The sequence below is a fragment of the Sorex fumeus genome, unplaced genomic scaffold, assembly GCF_029834395.1.
Source record: "Sorex fumeus unplaced genomic scaffold, SorFum_2.1 ptg000024l, whole genome shotgun sequence".
Lineage (NCBI taxonomy): Eukaryota > Metazoa > Chordata > Mammalia > Eulipotyphla > Soricidae > Sorex > Sorex fumeus.
Genome location: NW_026606081.1, coordinates 4004718 through 4031733, shown reverse-complemented (window position 1 = coordinate 4031733; position 27016 = coordinate 4004718). Strand labels below are relative to the sequence as shown.

Below are 27016 nucleotides of genomic sequence, written 5' to 3'. Positions count from 1 at the left end.
ATCACTTTTTAAAGTCCAGTTGACCTGACCAGTGAAATATTTCAGAAAATGTCACTCTAATATACAAAGTTGTCTGGTACTGGTGTTTGAAACTTGAAACGTTATCTTTATGCTGTTTCTCTTACACAGGAGAAACAAGAGCAGGTTGGCAAGAAAATAACACTAAAAGTAATCAGGTGACAGAGACAAACCGTGTAACATGATATCTGTATTCCTCTCTAGAGATTTTTAGTTCATAAGCTCTGAAAATAAATTGGAGACCCAGAGAGCTGCCTCCTTGATTTGCAGGCAGGAGTCCTGGGTTTGATCCCCAGTACCATATTGGGATTTTAAGGATCTAACCTGGGTTGGTCTCACATACAAGGCTTGCTCTCTGCCCTCTCTACTATCTCTTCAGCCATATGTACATATATATATACATATATATGCATATATGTATCTTCAGTCCTTAAATATATATACATATATATTTAATGACTAGATGTTAGTGTATTAATGTGCATGAAAACTTAATGGGTGTTGTTGGTGAAGTTCATGTTCATCTAACAGTTGACTGTACTTAGGGCAAAATCAAAGTGGCTGGCTTGAAGTGCGTTTTACCAAGAATTTTCTCTTATTAGGTTTACTTCCTGTGTACACTCTTTTTCTTTGGTCTTAGCATTGGATGAATAAAAAGCTCTTTAGATGGGCTATGAGATTATGCTAGGGAAGGAAATAGCATAATAAACTAGTAAAATCATTTCATGCCATAAAGCAATGCATAGAATTAAAGCATTCTTTCCAAAATTTCCATGCACAATTCTATGAATAATTTCTAATGAAGTTATTGTGCTTGTTATATATCAAACACTTCATTGGGAAATATCACTGTCTCTGAAATTAGAGCAGAAACAAGTTCTTTAGAAACTATTTCCTGCATTTACTAAAAATTAGAGATGAAACACATCTTTCTTGACATTCAAGATATATTCGAAATACATTCCCTGTTTTAAAAAAAACTGACCCACTGACAAATTAAAAAATATAATAGAAAAAAAATTATAAATAATGTAATAAATTGAGTAATCCAAAGTAATGACTTATAAGTACCTTGGTCCCTTTTCAGTTGCTAGAAGTGGACACATAATAACTAATGATCCTTCAGGCTTAGAGGACAAAAACTGTTAGCGCAAATGTTTATGGTAAAAAAAAAAAAGTACTTTCACCAATGGCAGCTGCTCTCCATTTCAGCCATTAATCATCACCACTGAACATAACCATGTGTTTTTGCTTATAATCATAAAGCCAAAATTCATTGCTTTACTGAATAGAATTCTAAATTCTGTCCACCTTACTCAACCTTTATTTGTTTTTATTGAGATAGCTTTGGTTTTCAAGACTGTACATGTCTTATGGGATTAATATTACAGTATGCCCAATGTATGTTATCACACCATGCCCACCACCAAAGTACCCATAGCCTTCTGCCCTGTCCACAGGACCTTTTCCATCCTTTCAACCAGCCCCTCCCTTTGGTAACCTCAGTTCTGCTCTCAGAGTTCAAGGGGTTGTTTGGATTGTATGTCTTTAGACCTAACGTATGAACAGGATCATCCAGTGTTTTACCTTCTCCTGATTTATTTTGTTTAACATGACTCCTTCCATCCCATGTTGTCACAAAAGGGAAGATGTCACCTTTTCTTAAAAATTGAGTAATAGCTCATTGTTTCCATATGCCACATCTTTATCCATTACTGGGCGCTTAAACCTTGACTTAAATTAAACTATGGATAATGTGATATAAACACTGATACACGGCAGAAAGAAAATAAAAGCCACACTTTCATGATATTTGATTCCACATGCTAGTGAACATATTAATGCATCATTTTTTTTCTACAGGAAAACTGAAGACTTTAATAAAAAATCCTCCAAGGTCAAAATGAATACAGGTATGCTGTCTCTGTTAGTTCTAAACTCTTTAGCTTGCTCGCTAAAAGTGATCTTATCCTTAAGTCAGTAGTTTATTAGTTTGGTGATCCTAAATGTGGTTTGTTTTTATTAGAATACTAGTCTAAGTCCATTTGTTGATTTGTTGTCCTTGTGCTCCAGTTCTTATAGAATTTTCTGTTATAACTCCTCTTAACTCTCTTTTTGTAATCATATCTTGAAACTAACTTCTCTAAACCCTAAGGAGAAGGCATGTCATTTGTATACATATACTTGAAATCTCTAATTTAGAATAGGCTAAATACAAAGCATTTTAGCTCTAATAGAAAATAAATTTCCACATAAAAATATGTTGACAAAGCCAGCTTCACAATAAATAATTTATTTTATAGATACAGCACAAAGAGGAGTAAGCTTTATATTTTAGCTGTAAAAATATTATTTCTAAATAGTTCAGTATGGAAGTATCTAAATTCTTTTTATACGTAAATTAACTGTAAAAGTACTTGTGCCTCTGGAATTTTTTAATTAGAGATTTTTTGTTTGTTTTGTTGGTTATGTGTGTGTGTGTGTTTTTTTTTTTTCTGATGAGGTGGGAGAGACATACTTGGTGATTCTCAGGACACCATATGGTACCAGAGACTGAACCCAGGTTCCCTCCATACAAAGCTGGTACTCCATCCCTCTGGAACTTCCTACCTATCCGAAAAGGTGGAAAACCCTGTCAGGAGGGCCCCTGGGATATTTTTTGGTGGGGAGCATACCAAGCTGTTATCAGGGCTTACTTTTGTCTCTGCACTCGGGGATCACACTTGACAGGGCTTAGGGACCATATGTGGTGCAGAAGATCCAACTCTGGCCAGCTGCATGCAAGGCAAGCACTCTACTTGATGAACTAGCACTCTAGCCTCACAGACCCTGGAATTTTTTATATTAAGTATTAATATGTATTTGGGGGAAACGACTTTCTCTAGAACATTTTGTAACTTGTGTCTTAAAGAAAACTCCATTTCCTGTCTACAAATGATCACTGTAAAGTTTTGACAGTCACCCATAAACAAAGGAGAAAGTATAGTCCAAGATATTTTCTCACATCAGTATGTGTTTATATTTCTCACATCAAATATATTTCTCACTACAGAGCTGTGCGGACTCTAGATATCAAAAGGCCACCCGAGAGAATTAACACTTACTGGTGAAAAACCAGTATCTAAGCCTTCGATCAAACGAGAAACATGTCCCACTGTCCATGATGCTGTGGCTGCAGAAACTTGCTTTGTTTATTTATTTTTATTTGTTTGTTTGGGGGTCACACCCAGCAATGCTCAGGGGTTACTCCTAGCTCTGTACTCAGAAACTATGTCTGTTGGTGCTCGGAGAACCATATGGGATGCTGGGGATCCAAACTATGCTACCTGCTGTACTATCACTCTGGCCTGAGAAATTTGCTTTAATAACCCAGGAAATCCCTGGGGTTTCAGCTGGTCCCTGAGGGTGTATCCAGCTGAAAGAGGGAGGGGATTTGTAGCTTAATAGACAAGATAAAGATATTAAAAATACAATCCTTAAGGGATGCTTAGAAATCAAGAGAAGTTATAGGAAATGCCAAGCAGTTTTATTTGAACAATTGAAGATGTTGGACAATTAGGTCTGGGAAATGAAAGAAGAAGAAATGTTACTGAGAAAAAATTAGATTGGAGAAAGAAAATAGAATTAAGAGCTCACAGCTGACCTAAGAGAAGGGAAACGCCAAGTCACTCAGCAGCATGTCAAGTGAGGCAGCTGTGTTTCGGGGTACTCACAGGCATTTTCTCAAAGACTTCAGTTGAAATAATTCCATACTATCCTCCATTGAGTGGAATGCTGATTTTCTTATTTGAAACTAGGACAGAAAAATAATCTTTGATCATACTAGATATACCATATATTTGCATGGTGAATTTATTCATCTTCTCATCCTGAGCAGCAAAGTAAGCAGAGAAAATCATAAATTCATTTAGCTTTCTAGGGTACTGAGCTAAGAATTACCAGCATTGCAGCATGCAGCATCTCTCATCATACGGGTGCAGAATGGTCATTTGCATCGTTCTTGTGTTGATGCACGTGAAGTCATGCACTTAAGTGTGCCATATAAAATATGATAGTCAAACAGGCATAACAACCCATTGGAAGTGACTGGAACCATTATTTAAAATTTCAAATTAGGGGCAGAGAGATAAAAGAGATAAAAGAGTGGGCACTTGCCTCACACACAGTGCATCACACACATATTGTCTCCTGAGTACCATCATGAGTGATGCCTGGGCACAGAGACAGGAGAAAAGTCTGAGCACACTCAGGTGTGGCCTCAAACCAAACCAACCAAAAAAGCCAAAAGAATAAAACCGTGTCACAAGTGCCTCAACTTCTCAAATTCAGTTCTTTATCAAGCGTTTGATAAAGACAGTGCAGCAACTTGACTTCTGTGAACTTGAAAGCAATTTGACAAAGTAATACCCACATAATTTAAAAACTCACTTTATTTTATTCTTTTTGACCACAACTACTAATAGAAGTATGCTTGTTAACCTCTCGGACTTTAGAATTAGGTTGTACTTTTCCACTCTTTTTTGTCCAAAATGATTAAATGATTTTCACAAGATACTTGCTTTTTATCACAGCTCTCACCCAAACAACAACAAATAAACAATACAAATCTACACACACACACACACACAAACACACACACAATACAGCTTTCCAGAGATCACAGCCTACCATGTTGAAACTGGAAATTGCCTCAGGGTAGAGGTTTATGCTGCATCTATAGATAGCACTGTGTTTTTTTCAGAAATGTAAAGTATGGCCAGGAACACCTTGTTAATTCACTGGGGTGGCCTGGGACATTTCAGCATACGATTTGGGAACCATGGATTAATTAACCCATATGACCCTAGATATTCTCATCCTGAAAATTTCTCATTTTGTTCCTTCTGGTTTTCAGATGTTAAAATTTTTAAAGAACTAGAAAAGAGTCTCATAAGAGAGTCTTTAGTTTTCACTTGATTCTATAACCTTTTCTAGGTCTTTGATAGCTCATGCCTGCCATATTTTCAGTAATATTACTGATCCCGGGATATAGAGCACATGTTTGATATGTGTGAAGCCCTGGGTTTTATCCCTGGCACCATATGGTCCTTTAAGCCCTGCCAGATTTTGTTACCCAAACCTGAAAACAGTAGTAGCAAAATAACATCACCTCCATTTTATCAGAAATACCCCTGTATATATGCAAATATGCTCTGCATTGTTGTATATGGACTGCACTATTGTGTAAAATCCTACTGGTGCTTCTTTTAGAAGAGAACTTCAGTCCTACATCTCTACCATTTTTGTCTTTCTGTGTTTGGTCATTAATTATGTTTTTTAAAATTTTGATTAAGTTCCTCATCAACTTAATGTTGCTTTAAGTCATTTTTCTGTTTTAGTTATTGTCCATGTTAAGAAATTGTCCTCTTCAACATATGTTTAAATAATGGCGAGAGTCTCTCCGTGAACTTTCAGTTCAACTGACCTCACTGCTTGTGATTTTATCAACGATAAATTCTAATACTTCTAAAGCATTCTTATATTCTTATATTCCCTTGGATCCAATAAGGTGGACATCTTCCTTTGGATATAAAGAAAAAAACACATGGAAAGATATAATAATACTGATGTCATATTGATGGTTCTACTTGCTATAGCTTTAAAAGTTAAAGTCATTTTGGATCCAAGGAAATAAGCAGAACTATTTACTGCATCTGCCATATGACAAAAGAATGTGGGAGTGGAATTGGGACATTTTCATTTATGGATCATTAACCTTCCAATTTTAGAAGTCATGATACTTTATATTTGTCATAGCACTTTAAAACAGCTGATGCGTTTTCAAATATTTTCCTTTGTGCTATAATTTGCCTAATTTTAAATACATTGATTATATACATATTATCCCAAGTATGAAAACAAGGTAAAGTAATTTTAAAACATAGTTTTTTCAATAATTTATATATCAAGATTGCCTCGACTTCACTCAGGGCACTTATCTTCCTAACTATTAGTAGCTATGAAAAAGCATAGAATTCCAATAATGGTCTTTGTTCATCCTATGGTAAGTGTATGTTTAAAGCTATCATCAGGAATCATAATAGCAAGAATAAGTAAATCCTAAGAGATGATATAAAAGTATAAGATACCACAGCCATTAATCCTGAAATACAGGGTATCTCTAACTCTAAACACTACACAGCTAATAAATTTAATACGAATTGAATTGAAATGGCATAAGCAAAATTGAGCTTGATATGTGTTTTCATTAAAAAACAGAAACTTATGCACAAAGTGTATATATATTTGATTAAAAAAATTAGCCTCTGGTTATGAGACAGAGTTTTTTTTTCTTTCACTTTCTTTTGTTGGTTTTGGTTTGGGGTGGGCGTGGACTTTGCAGATGCACTCCATGGCTACTAATTCTAATTTCATCTTCCTCATGGATGTCTTGGCACATTCCACATGAAATGCATGATATTGCATGTGCTTTCTTCTTTGCTGTGGCCTCTGCTATATCATTTTTTTGCTTCCAGATAGCGGTGGGTGTGCTCGCAAACGTGCTGCCATGTCCGTAACATTAACATCTGTGAAGAGAGTTCAAAGTTCTCCAAACCTTTTGGCTGCAGGTATAATATCACTAACTCACAGCACATCACCATTGAATGGCTCTCTGACTTTTCAGGATTGATCTTGTTTGGAATGATTCAAGTGGCTGTAATTACCTTCCTAATGCCCCTCAGGTTCTTGTTTTCTCTTGTCTCAAAAACAGCTCCTATCCCTTTGGACCGTTTCTGTTCTAAAAATAAAAGCTCAAAGGAAACTGATATCTTGGAGAAAACATTTTTAAAATCTAATTAAAAACTCCAGACCCTTGCCAATAATGTCTTGAGTAATGGCAAGTGTTAATAGCTATTTCAGTTTTTGTATCTCATGAACTAAGTAATACGATATTTAGTTACAATAGTTCATATGTTCTTTAGTTGTTCTTTACCTAAACCTGCTGGAGATTGGGGCATAGTGGGTCAGGGAGACAGCTTTGCAGAACACCTGATTTTTATCATTGACTCCTTCACTAAAGGTTTCAAGTAGAATGCTGGAATATTTGTCTTCAAAGAAGCCTTAAGTCTTCCTTTAATTTAATTTGCAAAGACCTTTCTTATCTATATCGTTAACATCTTGGTCTAATTAATATCAACACCCACAAATACCAATATATTCTGGAAAGCTGGGCACATGCTATTTCAGGATCCACTGAAGTGTGGACCTTTTGTAATGAACATCTGGCCACAGTTTACCAAATCCTCTGAGAGGCAAGTTCTGGTCTGGAAGACTCAGGTAAGCACAGCGTCTGCAGCATCTCTAAGTCCTGAAAGACACCAACATCCTGGTGACTGGGTGGTTTGTGGATGAGATGGTTTGATTGTTGTTGGTTAGTTTGGTATTCTGTTTTCAAATTCATACTTGGAGATGTGGAAGCAGAAGACAGGATGGAGCATTAAAGTTTAATTCTTACTGTGCATTAATCATCACTGTCTTTTCCACACTTCCTTAGTAGTTCAATACTCAAGGTGTTGCTGGTTTTAATATCACTCACTCCTAAATTACCTAACCTCGTCAGGGGCAAAGAGCAAACTTCCTTTCAGAGAAGCACACTCCTGTCCATCACCTGTACAAACCTACAAATGAATTTCAATGTCAGTATTATATATGAAGATGCATTTGATAGTTACTAATAAAAACCAGGTGATATCATATGGGATTTTTTTAATGCAAACTTTGCTGCAGAGTATTTATCTCTTAGTATAAAAACACTTTGATAATCAAGATCAAACCAATAAGTGATTCTGTGATAATCAGGCCACGGAGAAAAAAAAAACAGGTTCCTTTTTATAGTCAGAGAAAACTTTATTCCTGTGTCACAATTTTCCATTCTTAAAAAAAAATAATTTGACAAACATTCTTTCTGTCTGAGAATGTAATCATTTCCCAAGATCAAGAGAATTTGTCAGAATTAAATAAGGGAAAATGAATAAGATAGATGAAATTACATTATTACGGTGTTTAGAAACACAGCTGGTTTTTAATTTGTTGACTTGAATTTAATCAATAATGTTTAAACTGATTTTTGCAAAGCACTTGAACTCTAAAGAAAGGAGTTGCAAGAAACTCAATTATACTAATTTTTAAGTGATGTATAGTTTATAATTTCTATATAATATGTGCATATATACATCTGTACCTTAAAAAAGAATTTAAATAAGATCTAAGCAAAGATGGGAAGGTAATAGATTCCACAAGCATGGCTACATAAAAATCATAATACAAGAATTATTAAGTTGGAAGGAAACTTTAAAGATATTCAGGCCAATCTTGAGTCAGGAAAGCCTGAATCAGTAGGTCAAATAAATTTGGATACCTCTGATTTAAGTAAGAATTTCAGTCATTTCTACCTCCATCAAATCTAGATTCAAAAATAGAGTGTATTTTATGTATAACTCTTCAAAGCTACGCTTATTGTATAGCACCTGTTTCATTACTCCGATTTTTAATCCACCGAAGATAAGGTTCAGTGCGCTGATTTAGAACTTTTGTCACTGAACTGGAAGGTTTGTAAGTTTTTTCTGATTTATCTGAGCTAAAATGATTAGGTTCACATTTATTTCTCTTTCATTGGTTCAGAAAATAATCAGTATCAAATATTTAATATGGAATTTGGCATTTTTTAAATTAATTTTGTCAATCCCAAAGTCATGTGTTTAGATTTCAGGATTTAACTATTAGATTTAACTATTCCTTAAGCATTATATGTGACATAAACTATTAGTTATATTAATCATTGAAATAACAATAACTTAATGATGAAACCCAGGAAATATGTAGAAGGAATCCAAACACTGGCCAGCAGGTTTCATTATGGCTATACTAAGCTCCTTTCCTAAGTTAAAACCTTATGATTCCAGATGAAGTTGAGCAAATGATGTTAGTTACAGAAGATTCTAAATGTGTAATTCTAACAAAACTGATAGCAAATAGGTCTCTAATCCAGTTTCCAACTGTATTATCAAGAGCAATTTATAATACTGAAGTTTATATTCTGCAGGTTATTAGCAGTAAGTTATGACAACTCCCATATTTGAATATAAAATGACTTTTAAGTATCAATAAAAGGAAAAGTCAAAGTTTAGAAAATGAAGTGATCACACAGTATATAACATATTTATACTTTATGAAAGTAAAAAAAGCATTCAAATTACAAAATGTTGATCCTTTGTAACACAATACTTACAGATGAACAATAACAAAAGGAAATAGAAAAAAAAATCTGGTGGTTTGATTTAATACTGACAGAAGCAGTCATTTTTGATCCTTTAACTTGATATTTAAAAATTTGGGCAATAATAGAATTAAAATTATGTGACTTCCATATTATAGAAGAAAAATATTGGTACTTGACATATATAGACATTTATGTATGTTAATTATATAGATATTTGATTGATTTCTTAAGTAAAAATTCATTTTCAAGTCTCCCATGAGCATGTTTTACTTATCCGGAGTTTTAAAACTGAGACAATATTTGCCAAAAAATGCTTGTGGCTCTTTGCCAAATCTTTTTTACTTTATTGTTCATTTCTTTTACCCTACTATTGATTTTAATTTTTTTTCTTTCAGGGCGTGATTCACATTCACCAGACTCAGGTACAAAAAAAGTTATTCTGAAATAACCTCTACATTTACTGTGAGTCTCTAAAAAAAAACATGCATAACTGTAATGTTTTATCTCACTGTAAACTGAAATTGCATATGGCTGTTCCTATTAAATTTCTAGAATCAAGACTTCAGTTTTGGAAACAAAATCAATTTTATTTAAAAACATTATAAGTGGGTGTGAAGTATTCTGGGGTTAAAGCATACTCATTATATGCAGGAAGCCCTATTAGATTCCTGGCATGGCAGAGAAGTGCCCAAGTCTCACTACATCCTCAAGGCCTCACATTGAACTACTTCGCAATTGGCACAGGATCTTTGCAGGGGCTTCTGGGCCTCCAAAGCAGTGCTTGAGAGACCCCAAATAATAATAATAATAATAATAATAATAATAATAATAATAATAAAATAGAATAAAATTAAAACGTTACAAATGAATGTAGATATTTTTGTATCCGATTTGTTTTCCTTTAATAAAAGCTTGGAGATCTTACAATGATCGAAATCAAGACACACTGAATGGAGATGCTACATATTCCTCTCTTGCAGCAAAAGGTTTTAGAAGTGTTCGACCAAACCTGCAAGAAAAAAAATCACCAACACAGGTAATCCTCTGCGCTCATGTACTGTGCTATTTTAAAGCAGAGTTATTAGGTCATTACTTCACAAACGTGCTACTTTTTTTTTCTAGTCAGGTGCATATTTTGATGTGTTTGACTTGTATTGTGTTTTTTGTATTTGAGTTACTTGCCAGATTAGTATTTTCATCTTGTGAGATAAGTTTTAAGTTTAAAACAGATATTTGGTTTTTCCCTTTTTCTGAGTTTGTTTATAAAAATAGGCAAGTTTTTTATATAAGGTTTAGAGTATTTTAGAATTCTTGCAAAAAGAACTTCAACTCATGATTTGGATTGCAAAATTGTAAGTCAGCAGTAATTATATCTAGTCAATAAATATGTTATACAACTAGTCTTAATATTAGCTAAAGAAACTGTCTTAGAGATATTGCTAAAATTATGACACAGAGTAACTGTTTTATTGAATATTATATATACAATATATCCTATATAAATATATTAGATAGATAGATAGATAGATAGATCAAGGTCTGTAGTATCCAAGGGCAACCATTGATGATAAATTAAAGTGCATTATAAATGGAGTAAATGTGATTATCCAATCTAGCTTGCAAAATGCATAGCATACTACAAGGTGTGATAATGGTTCTGCCTTATTTAAGGATAGAACTGTTTCTTTAGTTACTAATGTTGACTTTCTCTCTGTTTCTCTTTCAATGTGATTTCTTCCTCTGATTGCTTTTGCCAACCCAGGCCCCCTTTCCACCACCCAGAAAAGAGAGCCTGGGTAGCCCATTGAGAACTGATCCCACAAAGATTGATCTTTTAGGTTCACTATTAACCAACACACAAATTCCTTCCTGTCTAGAGGACATTGCTAATAAAACTCTTCAGGAAGCTATGTATTCTAAGGAAGATACCAACCAGACAATCGTGTATTCTGAAGAATCTAACACAACTGTGTCATATACACAAAAAATCACTAATTCACCACCAGCTACATCCAGTGCAGGTCCCTCACCAAATGCTGACACGACTTCCCCATTGCTCCAAGAGGACTACACGCAAGATTCTCAGACTCGGAAGGTTTCTACCTTGAAACTAATCCATAACCAAGAACCAGGAACTAGCAACCCCCTTAATGCCTCATTAGTTTCCAAAGCAGATGAAGTACCACCATTTCCCAAAAGGCCTTGCTCACCAGCTGCTAATCCAGAGCCAGAGGTACACAAAGCATCCCTTTCCATCCAGATAGCTCCCCTTTCAGGCCAGGATCCTGAAAACAAGAAACCTGAACTTTCTCCAGTGACTACAAAGATACCGCTTCAGCAAGAGGAGCAAAACCCTGCAGCTGCTGTGGCCCAGTCCTCAGACTGTCCTGTGGTACCTTATCTTTGCCAGTTTCTTCTCTCAGGTGGACTTTAGACCTCCTAACACTGAAGTCCATGCTTCTTACGTAAACTAATGCTTTGCTAGCCTTCAGGCTGAAAGGGAAAGGAGAAAGAAACCTCTTCCGACATAAAACCTATAAATCCATCTAGACATTCCTAGGTGTTCTGCATTTTAAACTTAGATGAATCTCTTTGATCTGTAAGTCATGTTTCTTCCTTTAAGCTCTTTACGTTGAAAATCATCAGTGGTCAATGTCACTTTAAGCGATCAACCACTTTAGTGTTAAGGGCATTTTTAAGTTTTATAGACACATTTTTTTCATGTGCACCTCCTTTATTTGCATTTACAAAATATCTTAAAATAATTGATGAAGGGCCTGGGAGGTGATCTGGGTTGAATGCTGATGAGCATGGAAGGCCCCAAGTTTGAATCTGGGCCCCATATGGTCCCCTGTGTAGCACCAGAGTATTTCTGGTGATCCCTAGCCCCTCCACGTCTGAGCACATCACATTACTGGGCCCAGATACTGAACTGCCTGTCCAGGTAGGTGCCAGTTATCACTGGGAGAGGCCTATGAAACTCCTGACTAGTGTTTTGTAGGCCAACCTTGTCCCCCTCAAAAAAAGCAAAGAGACAGAGAGAGAGAGAGAGAGAGAGAGAGAGAGAGAGAGAGAGAGAGAGAGAGAATTGCTGATTATAATTTATTCTCACAGGAAACTTTCGCCTTCTTTCAAGCATTTACTCCTTTGTAGCTTTGTAGATCATTTTTCACTGAAACTTGATCAATTTCTATTTCTTTTTTAATTTATCACTTCAGAAAGCATATTTATTAGCCTTTAATACCTAGGCTGCTAGGGAGTAACTATTTATTTACATGTAAAATCTCTCATGGCAACATTCTACTGACATATATTACTTGTTGTTTTATTTGTTTTGTTTTTTTGCTTTTTGGGTCACACCCAGTAATGCACAGGGGCTACTCCTGGTTCATGCACTCAGAAATTACTCCTGGCCATGCTCGGGGGACCACATGGGATGCTGGGAATCGAACCCGGGTCGGGCCACGTGCAAGGCAAACGCCCTACCCGCTGTGCTATCGCTCCAGCCCCTACCTGGTTTTTTTTTTAAGAGAAATATAATTTCTCTTCTCAGCTTCACCACTAAATGATTGTAGGTTATCCATAAGCTTTAAGGATAAAATAGATTTCAATCTAAACTCCATCTTGGGTTCTGGAATGAGGCAACTGGCTTAAATTCCCTGAGTGAGAACCATAAAAATAAATGAGAATACTATTTCATCCTCAATCCATAAATTGCTGTAGGATTAGGGAAATAATAGAAATAAATTACTTAGAACAAAAAAGACCTAGTATAAATAACTGGTAGCCATTAATTAAAGATATTTAATACTAGCAGCAATAGCAGTAGGAGAGTATTAAAATACCAGTAACTGGGCCTGGAGAGATAGAATAGGGGGTAAGGTGCTTTCCCCAGCACCCCTTATTGTCCCCTAATTTTTCCAGAGCCAAGAGTAAGTCCTGAGCACTGTTGGGTGTGGCCCCAAAACCAAAGGCCAAGGGACATTGCTCAAATCTTCCTGATTCTAGATTCATAACTCAATCAGTAGTTTCCATTGTCTTTCTTTTCTGACCTAAACTGATTCTTGAACTCCACCCTCTGGTAATGATCTTAAACATAATACCATCTCAGATTCAAAGTCATATTCCTGATCTATGCCCTGAGTATACCACAGAATACAGTGGGAGGGTTTATATTCCCAATGTAGACACTACGCTTCATCCACATGTCCAATTCTATGTAAACATTTTGATCACTTTTCTCCTAGTCTTGAATCAGAATTATATAGTTAAGGTCTTTGGTAAAAGGATTTGTTGATATTTCTAGTATAGGGCAATCACGTGTCATTGGAATGCATGGGTGCAATTGTGGGGCTATTCACTTGTAAAAGGGATATTTGGAGTAAGAGGGGGCCACTGCGTGATATTTTTCTGAAAAGAGGGCAGTGTGCCAGATAAGTGTGGGGAGCTCTGATGGTCTTCCACCGCTGGCAGGTGGAAGATTGAACACCACGGTCTACTACCATGATTATACTTGCCAGTTAGTGGACTGGAGAGCAGGAGAGCTGACACTCCACAGGTGTGAAAAGGTGGAAGAACTCTGAGCGAGGCTCTCTTCACTCGTACGGGCCATCCATTTCCTGTTGCTCTGAGAGTCAGCCCATCTGCCTCTCTTACTTTCTGGTCTCTCGTTACTTGGTTCTGTCTCTCTTACTTTCTACCCTTTAGTTAGATAATGCCAGTGGATTTCTACATTCTCTGGTTCCAGTTCTCTTCACCTGAGGTTGTAGTGTACACAGGAATCGGACTGAGATGTCCAGTTATCATAGGCTTGACATACCTCAGCCCCATTATTCCCTCTTTGCTCCTTCAACAATCTGTGTGGCAAGTGAAGCAATCACCTGCTTAGAGATTTCTAATACCAGTTTAGGCACTTCTCTTCTCCCCCTCTCGTGGGTCTGGATGAAGAGAAGGTCAGTTACCACAGAATTAAGAAAAGCTGGCAAGTACAGATTGACTATATTTTCCATAAAATTTTTAGGTTGACAAAATGTATTATAAGTGTGAAATCTTAACAATGCTATAGGTAATTGTGCAATAAAATCCATCCTAAGTTAGTACCCATCATAAGGTTTTCAGCCAGATTCATTATTTAGTCATTCACTTTTAACTGATAACTCCAATGGTTTTTTATTAAGAAGTAGAGAACAAAATACATCAAGTCCCTTCGCTTGATATTTAATTTTAAAATACTGAAAAGTTGAGCTGTAGGTATATTTAAAATGATGTAATTTTAAGTTTGATTACTTTATTATTTAAGATTATCACAGGGCCTATGGGAGATGATCAAAGCATGGCTAGTTTCTCAACTGGAAATGAAATCAGGAAAAAACAGATTTTAAAAATATTTGCTTTCGTTAAAAAATTAAGGATACAATTTTTGCCTTTTTCTTTAATATGGCTTGGCATGGCCCAGGCCATTATTTAAACTTTGTATAATTTTATTCATGTTCATTCTATTTACATCATTTTTTTTACCTAAGAACACATTAAAATTTTTATCTTGATAATTGACTTCTTGCCTCTGCATTTAATTTTGCATCACTTTCCTCATCCTAGGACTGATCTACCAAACAATTTCCTCTTGCCACACCTCAAATCCATACCAAGCTCACATCTTTACACATCTACCTTCCACAGACTCTTAGTCAACAAACCACTGGCCTAGAGGTTGGTGACTAGAGTTACATTTTGATGTGTCTATAGCAAGCAGTTAGGGTGTTTGCCTTGCATGCGGCCAACCCGCGTTCGATTCCCCTGTCCCTCTCGGAGAGCCTGGCAAGCTACCAAGAATATATCACCTGCACGGCAGAGCCTGACAAGCTCCCCATGGCATATTCGATATGCCAAAAACAGTAACAAGTCTCACAATGGAGATGTTACTGGTGCTCGCTCAAGCAAATCAATGAACAATGGGAGGACAGTACTACAGTGCTCAGTGCCACAGTGCTCATTTTCTTTTGATTTTGATTGCTATGCAAAAGCCTATGACTTCTACAGTTCCCTCCAGGTGCAATCATTCTTTTTTATCAAACATTTGCCTGGCATGCATATTGGATTGCTATTATCACACTAGGCTGGCATTTAGATTTTCAATATCTGTATACAGCAACATGTCTACAAAGCCATTGTTTATATCCAACCGACTACTTTTCAATACCAAAGCTCAACTTCCTGAGTCTTTTCACTCTTTGCCTCCTCCAGGAGTTTAAACCAGACTTGGTTATCTCTTCCATCCACAGGTTCTCCTTAGCATTCCGGTTACAATTCAGCTGACCTAGAGGTTCAGAACTAGGCTCTCTGCCCTAGAATAGTAAATGTGTTGGGTTTAAGCTCTGACACTTTCTTTTGTAGAAATGAGGCAGGTGTTTCTAGCTCTTCTTTCCCTCAATACTGGACAATTCGGGAAAGTAACAGAGAAGTTTACTCCCAAGAAGATGATGACCCTCTTTAGCTGGTCTTGGAAGATGGAGACCCAAAGCAGTTAGGATGATTTTCTGCAGATTATCTGCTTTCTACCAAGTCAGTAAGATTAAAAAAAAAAAACACTGTTCTTGTTTTAAGTCAGTTATTTCCACATCTAAGTTAGACAGATTGATACTTCCTTCTTCCTTTTCACACGTTTCTTCCTACTTCACATCTTTATCAAGGAAACACATATAAGTGATTTTCTTTCCTCTAGTTTCCCAGAAGGTATTTAATTAATGTGGAGATCAGGGAGATATGAAAAAAACAGTGCAAGTTAGTCTTATAGGTTACTTGAATTCTTTGTCACAAGGTATTTCAAAGCTTTTTGAATGGGTAACCATTCAAACTGACTGTTGAATTTTTTAGCAAAAAGTATAGCGATAGAACTTTTAAGTGTGGCATCACACATATGCACACACACACACACACACACATTGTATAAGCCAATACCAGGGATGAGATAAATAGTATAGGAATTAAGGCACTATTTGCCTTAAATATGCTATATGCAGGGGTTCCATTTCTGGCACTGCATGATTCCCCACCACCACTAGGAACGATCCCTGAGCATAGAACCAGAAGTAAGTCCTGAATAAAATTAGATGTGGCCCATCCTCCACTCCAACACCCCACCCCACAAAGTCTAATTTGCTAGCATATCAGAAGAGGCAATAAGAAGAATTTTAAAAGTGAAGTATTTTGGTTTTTGGTAGTCACTCTCTTTGAAAGAACAAATTAATGGATAAAGACTATTCCAAGACACAATAGGAGACAAAATAAACTGATCCTATTAGTTATGGCTATGATGATTCTTAAAGATAATATTCTTAGACATTTGATATATTTAACAAGTCCAAAAGATACAGGAGTGGGTCCCCCCAAAAAATAAAGAAATGCGTACAGTGAGTACGCTGAGAGCAGGGGATGTGACTCAGCAATAAACTGCTTGCTTCACAATGTCACATGTGTCAGGCCCTGGGCTCAAACCTCAACAATTATAATACCTATGAATCCTAACATTTATGTGCAATTTTATGTGTAGATAAATATGTATTCATACATGTACATATACATGAGTTTGTACTTTTGGCTATTTTTGTGTGGGGGAGGGTCACGCCTAGCAGTGCGTATGAGAAGCCAGGTATCAAACACAGGTTGGCCACATGCTCTATTCACTGTACTTTTCCTCTGGCCCCTGTGCATTTTTTAAGAGGAAGACCAGTAGCTTTTATCGTATTTTACATTCTCACACTTTTTAAATAAATGATTTTTTAAAAATCTGCCAAAAGGATTTTTTTATGTAGTGGAGTTTTAGAGCATTCGATTAAAAGTCTTAGGGAAAAAGAAGAATTTTCATAAGATAAGCAGTCTCTATGACATTAGCTGCAGTGAAAATGAGTGGCCAAGAATACCACATAGTGCTTTCTTAACCCTTCACTGTGCAAGATTCCTAAGGTTATACAATTCTTTTCATCAATTCCCCATCCTTGCATTGAAATGTTTTTGGCTCACCCTGTCTTATAACTGACACCACACCAAGCACTACAACAGAACAAAACACATCTACTCTGGTAAGGAAGAATAAGAAAAAACGTTTTTCATTTAAATGTGCCCACACTCTTATAAGCAACTTCTCTATCTACTATGCGTATAGTCTTAATTTTTCAAACCTTTCCTTCTGCTCAGTTTCTTTCTCTTTTACCTAGATTTAAAAGATTTAAAAGATCTAAACCAATAAGTTGTTCTAACCAACAAGGTTACATGCTAACCATCATCAGTGGCTGGTGTTTGTCTTCACTTCATTTTCACACATAAGCACCTCTATTTGCACTGCTAGAATATTTTAAATTTCAATTTACTTTCCTTGTTTTAGTGCTAACGGAAATAGATTCATTAAGTGGAAAGGACACAAAGTCTACGTTCCACTTAGTTTTTTTTAGTTTGACCAACCCTTCACTGTCACTGTCACTGTCCTCCTGCTGTTCATCGATTTGCTCGGGCGGGCCCAGTAACATTGTGTGACTTGTTGTTACTGTGTTTGGCATATCAAATACATCACGGGGAGCTTGCTAGGCTTTGCCGTGTGGGCTAAATACTCTCGGTAGCTTGCCGGGTTCTCTGAGAGGGTTGGAAGAATTGAACCCGGGTCGGCCGGGCCGGCTACGTGCAAGGCAAATGCCCTACCCACTGTGCTATTGCTCCAGCCCTTAAATTAAAAAAAGAAAAAATTAAGGCTACTGAATTTATGTTTTTTGAAACATTTTCTGGGGATAGGTTGTAGGAAGTCTACAACAAATCTTATTAAGTAAAGGAAAAATAATATAACCTGCTAAGCCACAGACAACAACTACCATTTCACTGTTACCACTATAGAAATGGTTTCAGAGGAAAAAATTCTAGGATGTCTACTTTCTCAAGCCCCCAAATTACAATGCAGTGCTGTGTGAAAATTAGTTGTTTTCTCAAAAACACTTGTTAGATTCACTTTCTTCACAGTTTCCTATCTCTTTTCTGGACCACATGGTTAGCAATTAATCCTTCTGACTGTATTTCTTTCAAAGGCTTGCAAATGAAACTGGTGCTTTGCCGTCTCATCACATTGCGCACACACAGAAAAGATGTTTTTTGGTGTTTTTTTTTTATGACCGGATAATGTCTATCTCTTTTTATTTTTTCCTCAAACTCAGCTTGGAAACCAGAACTTAACTGCCAAGGTGCTGGAGGTAAATGCTTCACAGATACACAGACAAACCACCCCAGGAGCCTCTTCTCGCCCTTCTGTGTTACCTCTCAGTCGAAGCCCTTTCCTGTCAGAGGAGGGCTCCAAGCCCGCCTCCCGCACCCTGCCTCCACCTGCTGTCTGGAGGCCTTCACCCCTGCACACACTGCCCCGCCTTTCACATCCCCCTCTGCAGGCTTCTGGAAGCCTTATCCAGAACACCACCTCAGACTCACCCACTCCAGACTCCGCCCAGGGCCAGCACTTCTCCCTCTCCTCCAGTGAGTCCTCCCTAGCCATCCCAGATGAGCTGCAGATTGCTGACTCTGACACCACTGACCATTCTGAAACACCTCCCCCCACCGTGGGTCAGAGGTCTGCTGTGACAGATGGCACCACCTTAATCGCCCTTGCTGCCATGCATGTAATTATCTTTCCTTCCTTTCCTCCATGATCTTTTAGACAGAGCTCCAACGGCTCAAAGGACTGATTCCTTGTCTGGCATCACAGTCAGCTGCTGAGTATTTTTATTGGGATAGGTGTTGATGAGTAAACTGACTCTCTGCAGTGGGTCAGGGGAATCCATCACACTCCTGCTCCTCATGAACCTGCTTCAGAGATGCCGTAATAATCTCTTCGTTAGTTTTAGAGTCACTTCTGTTTAGATTGTATTGCTCTAGTGAATGATTTGCACAGACAATTGCTGGAGCAGAAGTCGAGATCGGTGTACTATTGCTTTGAGTGGATCACAAATTGTTCAACATTTTTAACCCGCCATTAAATCCTGGTAGCTAATGTTCACATGACTGGGCGTTGTGGGATGAGTTCGTGCGTCCTTGTTTCTCACACATGTAATTACTACTGCATGATGCTATGGCGTCGTCTTGCTCCCCTTTCACTGACAGTCATGTCTTTTGAATCCATTTTTCCTTCAAGATTGTATGATATAAACAATCTTAATCTGCATTGCAGAAATTTAGCTCTCTGATTTTAAGCTATTTTTTTCTGAGCCATTCTAATGTAGAAAGTTATGAGCCCTTTATTCATCTCCTTATTAAGTATTTACCTTCCATTTAGAGTAGGACATACATATTCTCCATTGTATCGTTACCTATATATCTCAGTGGAAAGTCATCTCTAACATATGATTAATACATTAAGATGCTTCTAAGTAATATGGTACAGATTTTCAATTGCAAAATCTGTTTATATAACAGCTTCAATTTGAACGGTTATGATGGCAAAGCCTGGCAAGCTCCCTGTGACGTATTCAATATGCCAAACACAGTCACAAAAAGTCTCATGATGGGGACGTTACTGGGCCCGCTCGAGCAAAATCGATGAACAACGGGAGGACAGTGATACAGTGATACGGTGATGTGACTTACAAGACAAAATAAATTCTATTTTTCCTAAAATAGAATTTATGATGAAATTTCAAGTGAGCACTATCATAGAATATTAATTGTGCTGCACAGGTTATATGTAATATTAAGTTCATAAATAAAAATCCTGTATATGGAGAAATGTATTTTTAATAATATATGTTTTTAAGATATACTCACAAAAGACAAAAGGTATTTTTTAGAGTCTTTACAAAATATTTAATGATGTTTTTGACAGTTCTTAGTATTCAATAAATTGCTGAGCCTAAGACTTTGCATTGACATGTTCCATTTGGCGTCTGACTGCAGAAGGAGCCTCAGGATTCCCACCTCCAAAGTCCCTCCTCTCCCTGCAATTCAGAAACTCAGCAGGCCTCCACTTCCCACAGTTTATGACACTTCCTAGAGTTCTTAACTTTTAGAATATTAAAGAATTGTTAGAACCTTTACTCAAAATATAAATTGGTTTTTGGGTATTAATATATATGTACTAACTCATTTTAATTTTCTGTTTGCATCATTTTGGGGTCTCTGAAATGTCTTATGGGCACAATAAAGGCTAACTGTAACTAAAATTAATTTCAAGTAGCAGTTTAAATTTCTCATATGTTCTTGATGAAGTGATTTTCCTAAGAATTATTTTTTACTATAAATATAACCATGTACTTTCTTAAATTTGAATGAAACTCATTGTAAAATCCTAATGAATTAAACTAGAGAAAGAGTTCATCTATTTGCATGATTTGTTTTATTCCGTAATCAGTATTATTGAAACTATCAGACAGAATTCAAGGCAATGTACCAAAATTTAGTAACAGAGGACTACATATTTTAGTAAGAATTCTCCTGCTTTTAACATTGCATTTAGCACATTATTGCATAGGCCAAATCTGGAATATTCAAATAGCAGTGCTCTTCAGAGAGAAGGTTCATAAATTTTGCTTGTCTGATATGAAAATGATTTCTCTAACAGCTTAGGGAAGTTCTTAGTAAGCACAATGAAATGTTTATTGACTTTAGGAAAGATGTCATATGGTTATAAAGTAATTGAATCAGACTTATTCTCGGTCATTGAAAATCATCTGCTATGAAATGAGAACTATGGAGATGTGTAAATAATTTTTCATCTATTTTCCAAGCCTGTCTAATAAGCTTGTGTTGTTTTGAAATAAGTAGAGTGTGGTCAGACTGTGCAAATACTACATCTGTATTTATATGTGTGTTTGTGTATATTCAGGCTGTACAGTTTTAACTAAGTGTTCTTACTAATGTTTTCTCTCATTTGCATGCGTGATGTGATCACAATGCTTGGTGCTATGTTGTAGATAGATAGGCATGCTTACGTGGTTCCTTCAACCTCTGTGAACTTAGCAGATTCAACTCTAGTATTATCCATTGACCATCTTTTTGTTTATATTGCTGGCACCAAGTTGCCTGCTATGAAACATATCTGCATCTGTGTAAGGCTATTTCCAACAGGAAACTTGAAATACCACTGGGGATATAAATATTCCTCTAAAACAATGTAAAGGACAAATTGTTAAAGAAACAAATAGAAGAGAAATGATGGAGAAACCAGGGGTTTTACTTGTCTCTCTGATGCTTTGCCATGTATTTTATTTTTCTAGAATAGACCACTCCATGATATAGAAACCCAGACAATTGTGTTCCTTCTCTTACTCACCATTCCCTGGAACTGGAGGGTCTCCTAAGTCTGAGGACCAATCCCTTTCCTCATGTCAAAGAAGATGCATTTCACATCCCACGAGCAAAGCAGTATGATCAAATTTTGATCATTTTAGTCACGATTTAGAAGATCAAATCCAGCCTCCACATTTATTTATTTTATACCGATGCCTGCAGTTGCCTTTTGGCATCTCCATGCATAGAGGTGGCATGCTCGCTGTCAGATAATTTTGGTTTTTTGCATCATCTTCTGTGCCCTCTAACTTGGGAGAATGATTTTCAAACAAAAACAAATGTGGAAAAGACACTGAAAACATGAAGTTCTAGACACCAGTTTTCAAAGTAAATAAAAACTGGCAACTGACTATTGTCATGTGAATGGAATCATTTATTGGTATCTAATGGAATGCATTTTACCAGGGACTGTGTGCTTTAATAGATGTGTTTGTACTTTCCTCAGAGCCAGATAACAGTGAATGGAAACTCGGGAGGTGCTGTGAGTCCGATGAGTTACTATCAAAGGCCATTTTCCCCTTCAGCTTACTCGCTCCCAGGCTCATTCAATTCAAGCGTTATCATGCAACATGGCCGGTCACTCGGTAAGTCCTTAGACAGTGATGATCATTGACATGAGATCCTTGACAATCTCAATGTAGCCGGTATAAACCACACGAGGGAATTGCAAAGCGCCAACATAACTTTTCCCCAAACGAGGCAGGAACATTTCACACAGTCTATCCTTGAGGAGGAATGTGGGCAGAGAAGCCAACATCCCCCTTGGAGAAAATAGGCACCACCCTTTGAAGGAGACATTGACTTGCATCAATCTCTGAGCCTGGAGAAGACTCTTCTATGTTGGGGTGTGAAGGAGAAAGGAAAGTAGGTGTCAAATTAGGAAAACAAGAATTCACAGCACATTTTAAAGAATGATAAATGACCTCTAAATTTGGCGTCACTTGTGGCTAATGAAAGTTTCATTGTAGAAAAATTGGGGGTTATGTGTAAAGAATAGTTTAACCATTTAAAAGGTTTAAGTGGGGAAAAGGATATCAGGAAAAGGATATTATGTTGGAATATAATAAGTATTCCAATAAAAACATTTTTTTACACTAATAATTTTTTAAATGTAAAAAAAGAAAATTAAAGCAGCAAACTACCATCTGAACTCAAGCTGAAAAAAATTTCCATGGGGCCCTAGAGATAATAGAAATATTAAAGCACTTGTCTTACATGCAGTGACCCTAACTTAATCCCTGGCACCACATATGGTCCGCAGAGCATCACCAGAGTGATCCCCGAGTACAGAACCAAGAGTAAAGTCCTTTGAGCACAGCTGGGTGTGGCCCCAAATTCTCCTATACCCAATCTCTATATTAAGCAACTGGAAGGCTTCCAAGGCATCAGGAAGAAAGAAAGTGGAGGACAGGATGGCCACAGCCCACTTCTCCGAAGATGAGAGAGAGCTTCATCCTCTGACCACAAAATGGCAACTGGGCAAAGCCGACTGCCACCACAGGGGCAATTAAGCCATTGTCTCAATGGCAGTGGTCTGCTTCCACATTTCCCCTGCACTGTTTGATGTTAGAGGAACTGAGAGATGAGGATAGGATTCATTTGCCCAGGAACATTTTAGGTCGATATCCCGCATGCACACTGTGAAACTCAACTTCCGTGGTTAACAAAGCCTTTAGAACTAGACTACTTAAAAGGAGCCAGGAGACTCATTAAGAAAGATTCTAAATTTACGTATCTTTCTTTAAAGCTGCTCCTGGGATCAGCTGTGAATTTTATACTGATGTCGTTTTAAAATAGAAGTGGAACTTCATGGGGCCAAAATGTTGCCCATAATGAGTCCATAATGTCCTTTTATAATGCAAGTTTGTCATATCTTGATTTTCATGAAGCTGTGCATTATAATACAACTATAGTAAAATTACAAATTATGTGAACAGTAGCATTTTCTCAGATAATTATCAAATTTGACTCTTTGTATCCCTTGCCTATTAATGAGCACGGTTTGTTGCTCCCACCTGCCAAACAGCATGTAAACACTTGAATGTAGACAGACTTTTATATTCAAGCATTATCAATGGGTAGGTTTTACATATAAACTACACTATATGGAAAGAAATTCCCCATTTAAACATTGACCAAATTCCAATTGGGTCATGCAAATGTAAATCTTGGGGAGTATATGTGGTCTAGCCCATCTTAGAGAAAGTTTATGTTTAATTGAGGACTAAAGACTAGAAAAATGAAAACAGATGAGCTATATGAAAAAATAATAAAATTAAAGACTAAATTGTAAAATAGTATTATATAAACCATAAGTTCATATAATATAAGCCATATGTGAGTACAGAATTATTACACTATTTGATTAGACTGGGAATTTGTACATATATTTGGTACTCCAAAAATATGTGCTGCTTAATAGGAAAATTACCATTATGGTTACCCCATTCATATCCATTTTGGAAGTAAATGAAAAACTCTCAAATATCAAATTATTAAATAATTACTGGTGAGGGGAAGAGTGTTTGATTATTGTATGACCGAGACTTAAACCTGAAAGCTTTGTAACTTTTCTCACGGTGATTCAATAAATAAATTAAAAAATAAATAAATAAAATAAGAAGAAAAAAAGATTGAAAAATTAAAGCTCCACTCATCAAGTTCTTTAATCCCTTAATTTCTTTTTATAACATCCCTTCTTTCTGCAGCCAGTGGCCTCAATAGATAGAAAAGCAAAAGTCCAGTTGGGTCTGAAAACTCTAGAGTTTATGAACAGGCTAAGGTTGCTGGCCAAATTGCCAGAATTGGCTCAAAACTTTGTCCATTTTCTGAGTATTTTTCCCCAGTCAGAGCAGTGCTTTGTATTGTGGATCAAGTCTTTTATGAGATACGGCCATCCAATATTCTTTCAAGGGACTTTCTTTGTCTGTTATTGATGACATTTGATGAAAAGTTTTTCACTTTGACAAAGTTTTTCTTATCTATTTCTGTAGCTCTTGTTCCTGTGTGCTGTCGAATAAACATTTGTTAAACCAGAAAAAAAATATCAAATTATTTCTCAATTTGGAATTGCTGAGGAGATATTATACATTTATAAAGAATTACAAATAAAATGGTTTTATCCATTTTTTATCAGAAATGAATTGAAAATGTTTTTATCTTAAAAACAAAATTGAAATTACTCACAGTTACAACTGGGGTACAAATTTACCAGGGGTCTAAATTTACCCTTCTAATGATGAGTGAAATTATCTTAATCTTATTTATGAAATGTTATATAAATACACTATAAATTAGTCATTCGGGGCTGGACTGATAGCACAGCAGAAGGGTGTATGACTTGCATGCAGCCGGCCGGGCCGACTTGGGTTCGATTTTTCTGCCCCTCTGGGAGAGCCCGGCAAGCTACCAAGATTATCTGGCCTGCACAGCAAAGCCTGGCAAGCTACCCATGGTGTATTCGATATGCCAAATACAGTATCAAGTCTCACAATAGAGACGTTACTGGGCCCGCTCAAGCAAATCAATGAACAGCAGGAAGACAGTGCTATTGTGCTAGTCATTTTTAGATACATTTTGTATCTAATCAATTAATGCTATCCTGAAGCATCAGGTCACGTCCATATGCACATATGAGCCTTTCTGAGTGACAGATCTGACAGTTCACAGCTAGAAATCTTACTTGGTCATCAGAAATTTTAATTTATGGTAGAAAAATAGGAAGTTATACTATGAGCCAAACCAAATAAATGATATCAATGTTGATTTACAAAAATCTTGGAACAAAGAATAAAGGGCATATGCAGTACACAAAGGTGTAATTTTTTTCTTGTGAAAGTATATTAAAGGTTAATAAAGATCATGTGAAGAGAGAAATACAATAAATCTTATCGAATATAGGCCTAGGACAACTTTCATTCTCAGGCATGAAAAACTGCAAGTTTAGGCGCTTTTACAAATAAAAACAAAGCTATTATGACTGATCATCATGATTATGTAAATAATCAATCATTTAAAATCACTTATTTACATCTAAGTATGTGTTTGAATATGAAATTTGTGTGTTTGTGTATGTGTGTGTGTGTGTTATTTAGAACCATATGTGGAAGCACTTGGGAGCTACTCCTGGCTCTGCTTGTGGCTCATACTTAATTATGTTTGGTGAAGCATGTGGTGCCAGAAATTGAACCCAGGTTCCCTGCATGCAAAGCATGCACTTAGCCCATTGAGCACTCTCTCTGGTACATGTAAAGATTTTTGTGTGTGTGAAGCAAACTAGTTTTGACTGAAATTTATTTAGACAGATGTGGGGGAAGAGAAAGATAGAAGTAGTTGTTAGAGAGAAAACTCAGGCTTCTCCAGAGTAGGAATCACCCAGTAGAGAAACAGAGAGAAAAACTAGCCAGATAAGTGTTCAAGGGAGAATACAGGTTTGAAGAGCAAGCCAAAACTTTTCATATAACTTTTGTTTTCACTTTTTTAATAAAGTTTCTGTCATACACCTAATAATCTATGGTTTGGGGATTTCAAAACTACATTTCAATGTTTTTAAATAGCATAAGTCAATTTAGATATTTTATTTTTTATTTTATTATTTTAAATTAAAGCACCATAATTACACAGTTATTGATAGTTGAGGTTTAGATATACAATATTGCAGCACTGATCCCATCACCAGTTTCAACTTTCTTCTGCCAGTGCTCCCAGTTTCCCTCCCAAATCATCTCCTCCCACCACCCCTTCAGCCTGTCCTCTTGACAGGCACCCCTCTAAGTTCAGTTGTTAAAGGTTGGGTCTCTTGATTTCGGTATTGTTGACTCTGATTTGGATATTTCGTTCTAACACTCCATAGAATGTACCTTTGTACTTTAATTAATGTGACTATTAAAATAATGCAATATTTATAACAAAGTATGAATTATGGTCTAAAAGAAACCAAACCCAGCAGCTTCTTCCTCACCTGAAAACAGACCTCGCCCCACGCCACAAGATGGTTCAAAGCTGATGAGCTTCCGTGTACAGTGCTGTCTGCTTGGGAATAGGCTGGTTCCTGCTTGGGAATAGGCAGCACTGCAGGGACTCGGTGGAGTGACCCCTGGCAGGGTTGGCACGATTCAAGGCAGTGCTAGGGATGGGACTGGGGCTGGCAGCAGGCAAGGCAAGTGCCCTCCCTTCAATTCTGCCTTACTGACACCATACAATGTTTTCTTTTTGTATGCTGAGGGAGAGAAGGAAGTGTGGAACACCCTCCAGTGCTCAGGGCTTGCTCCTGGCTCTGTGCTCAGGGAATATAAGCAGTTCTGGGGATAGAACTGGGACAGGCCACGTGCTTTACCCCTGGTACTATCTCTCTGGCCCTGCTAAGTTCTTTCTTAGCACAGCACCTGCTATGGTCACATGGCTCTCAATAAATTATTCTTCCCCCTC

The 27016-nt window shown here is 36.9% G+C and overlaps 1 protein-coding gene across 7 annotated transcripts in view; it reads left to right on the top strand.

Annotated features, from left to right (window-relative positions):
* Positions 1 to 27016, top strand: part of SORBS2 (sorbin and SH3 domain containing 2) — a 220478-nt gene that overhangs the window by 128264 nt on the left and 65198 nt on the right. For 3 of the 7 annotated variants that reach the window (XM_056114283.1, XM_056114284.1, XM_056114285.1), the window contains exons 3-9: positions 1882 to 1931; positions 6534 to 6626; positions 9673 to 9699; positions 10189 to 10313; positions 11040 to 11669; positions 18472 to 18507; positions 22035 to 22173. In XM_056114283.1, coding sequence (XP_055970258.1) covers positions 1922 to 1931; positions 6534 to 6626; positions 9673 to 9699; positions 10189 to 10313; positions 11040 to 11669; positions 18472 to 18507; positions 22035 to 22173 — 1060 coding nt within the window. In that variant the 5' untranslated portion in view covers positions 1882 to 1921. The remainder of the gene's footprint in view (positions 1 to 1881; positions 1932 to 6533; positions 6627 to 9672; positions 9700 to 10188; positions 10314 to 11039; positions 11670 to 18471; positions 18508 to 22034; positions 22174 to 27016) is intronic. The other 4 variants (XM_056114286.1, XM_056114287.1, XM_056114288.1 and 1 more) reach the window with 3 other exon arrangements.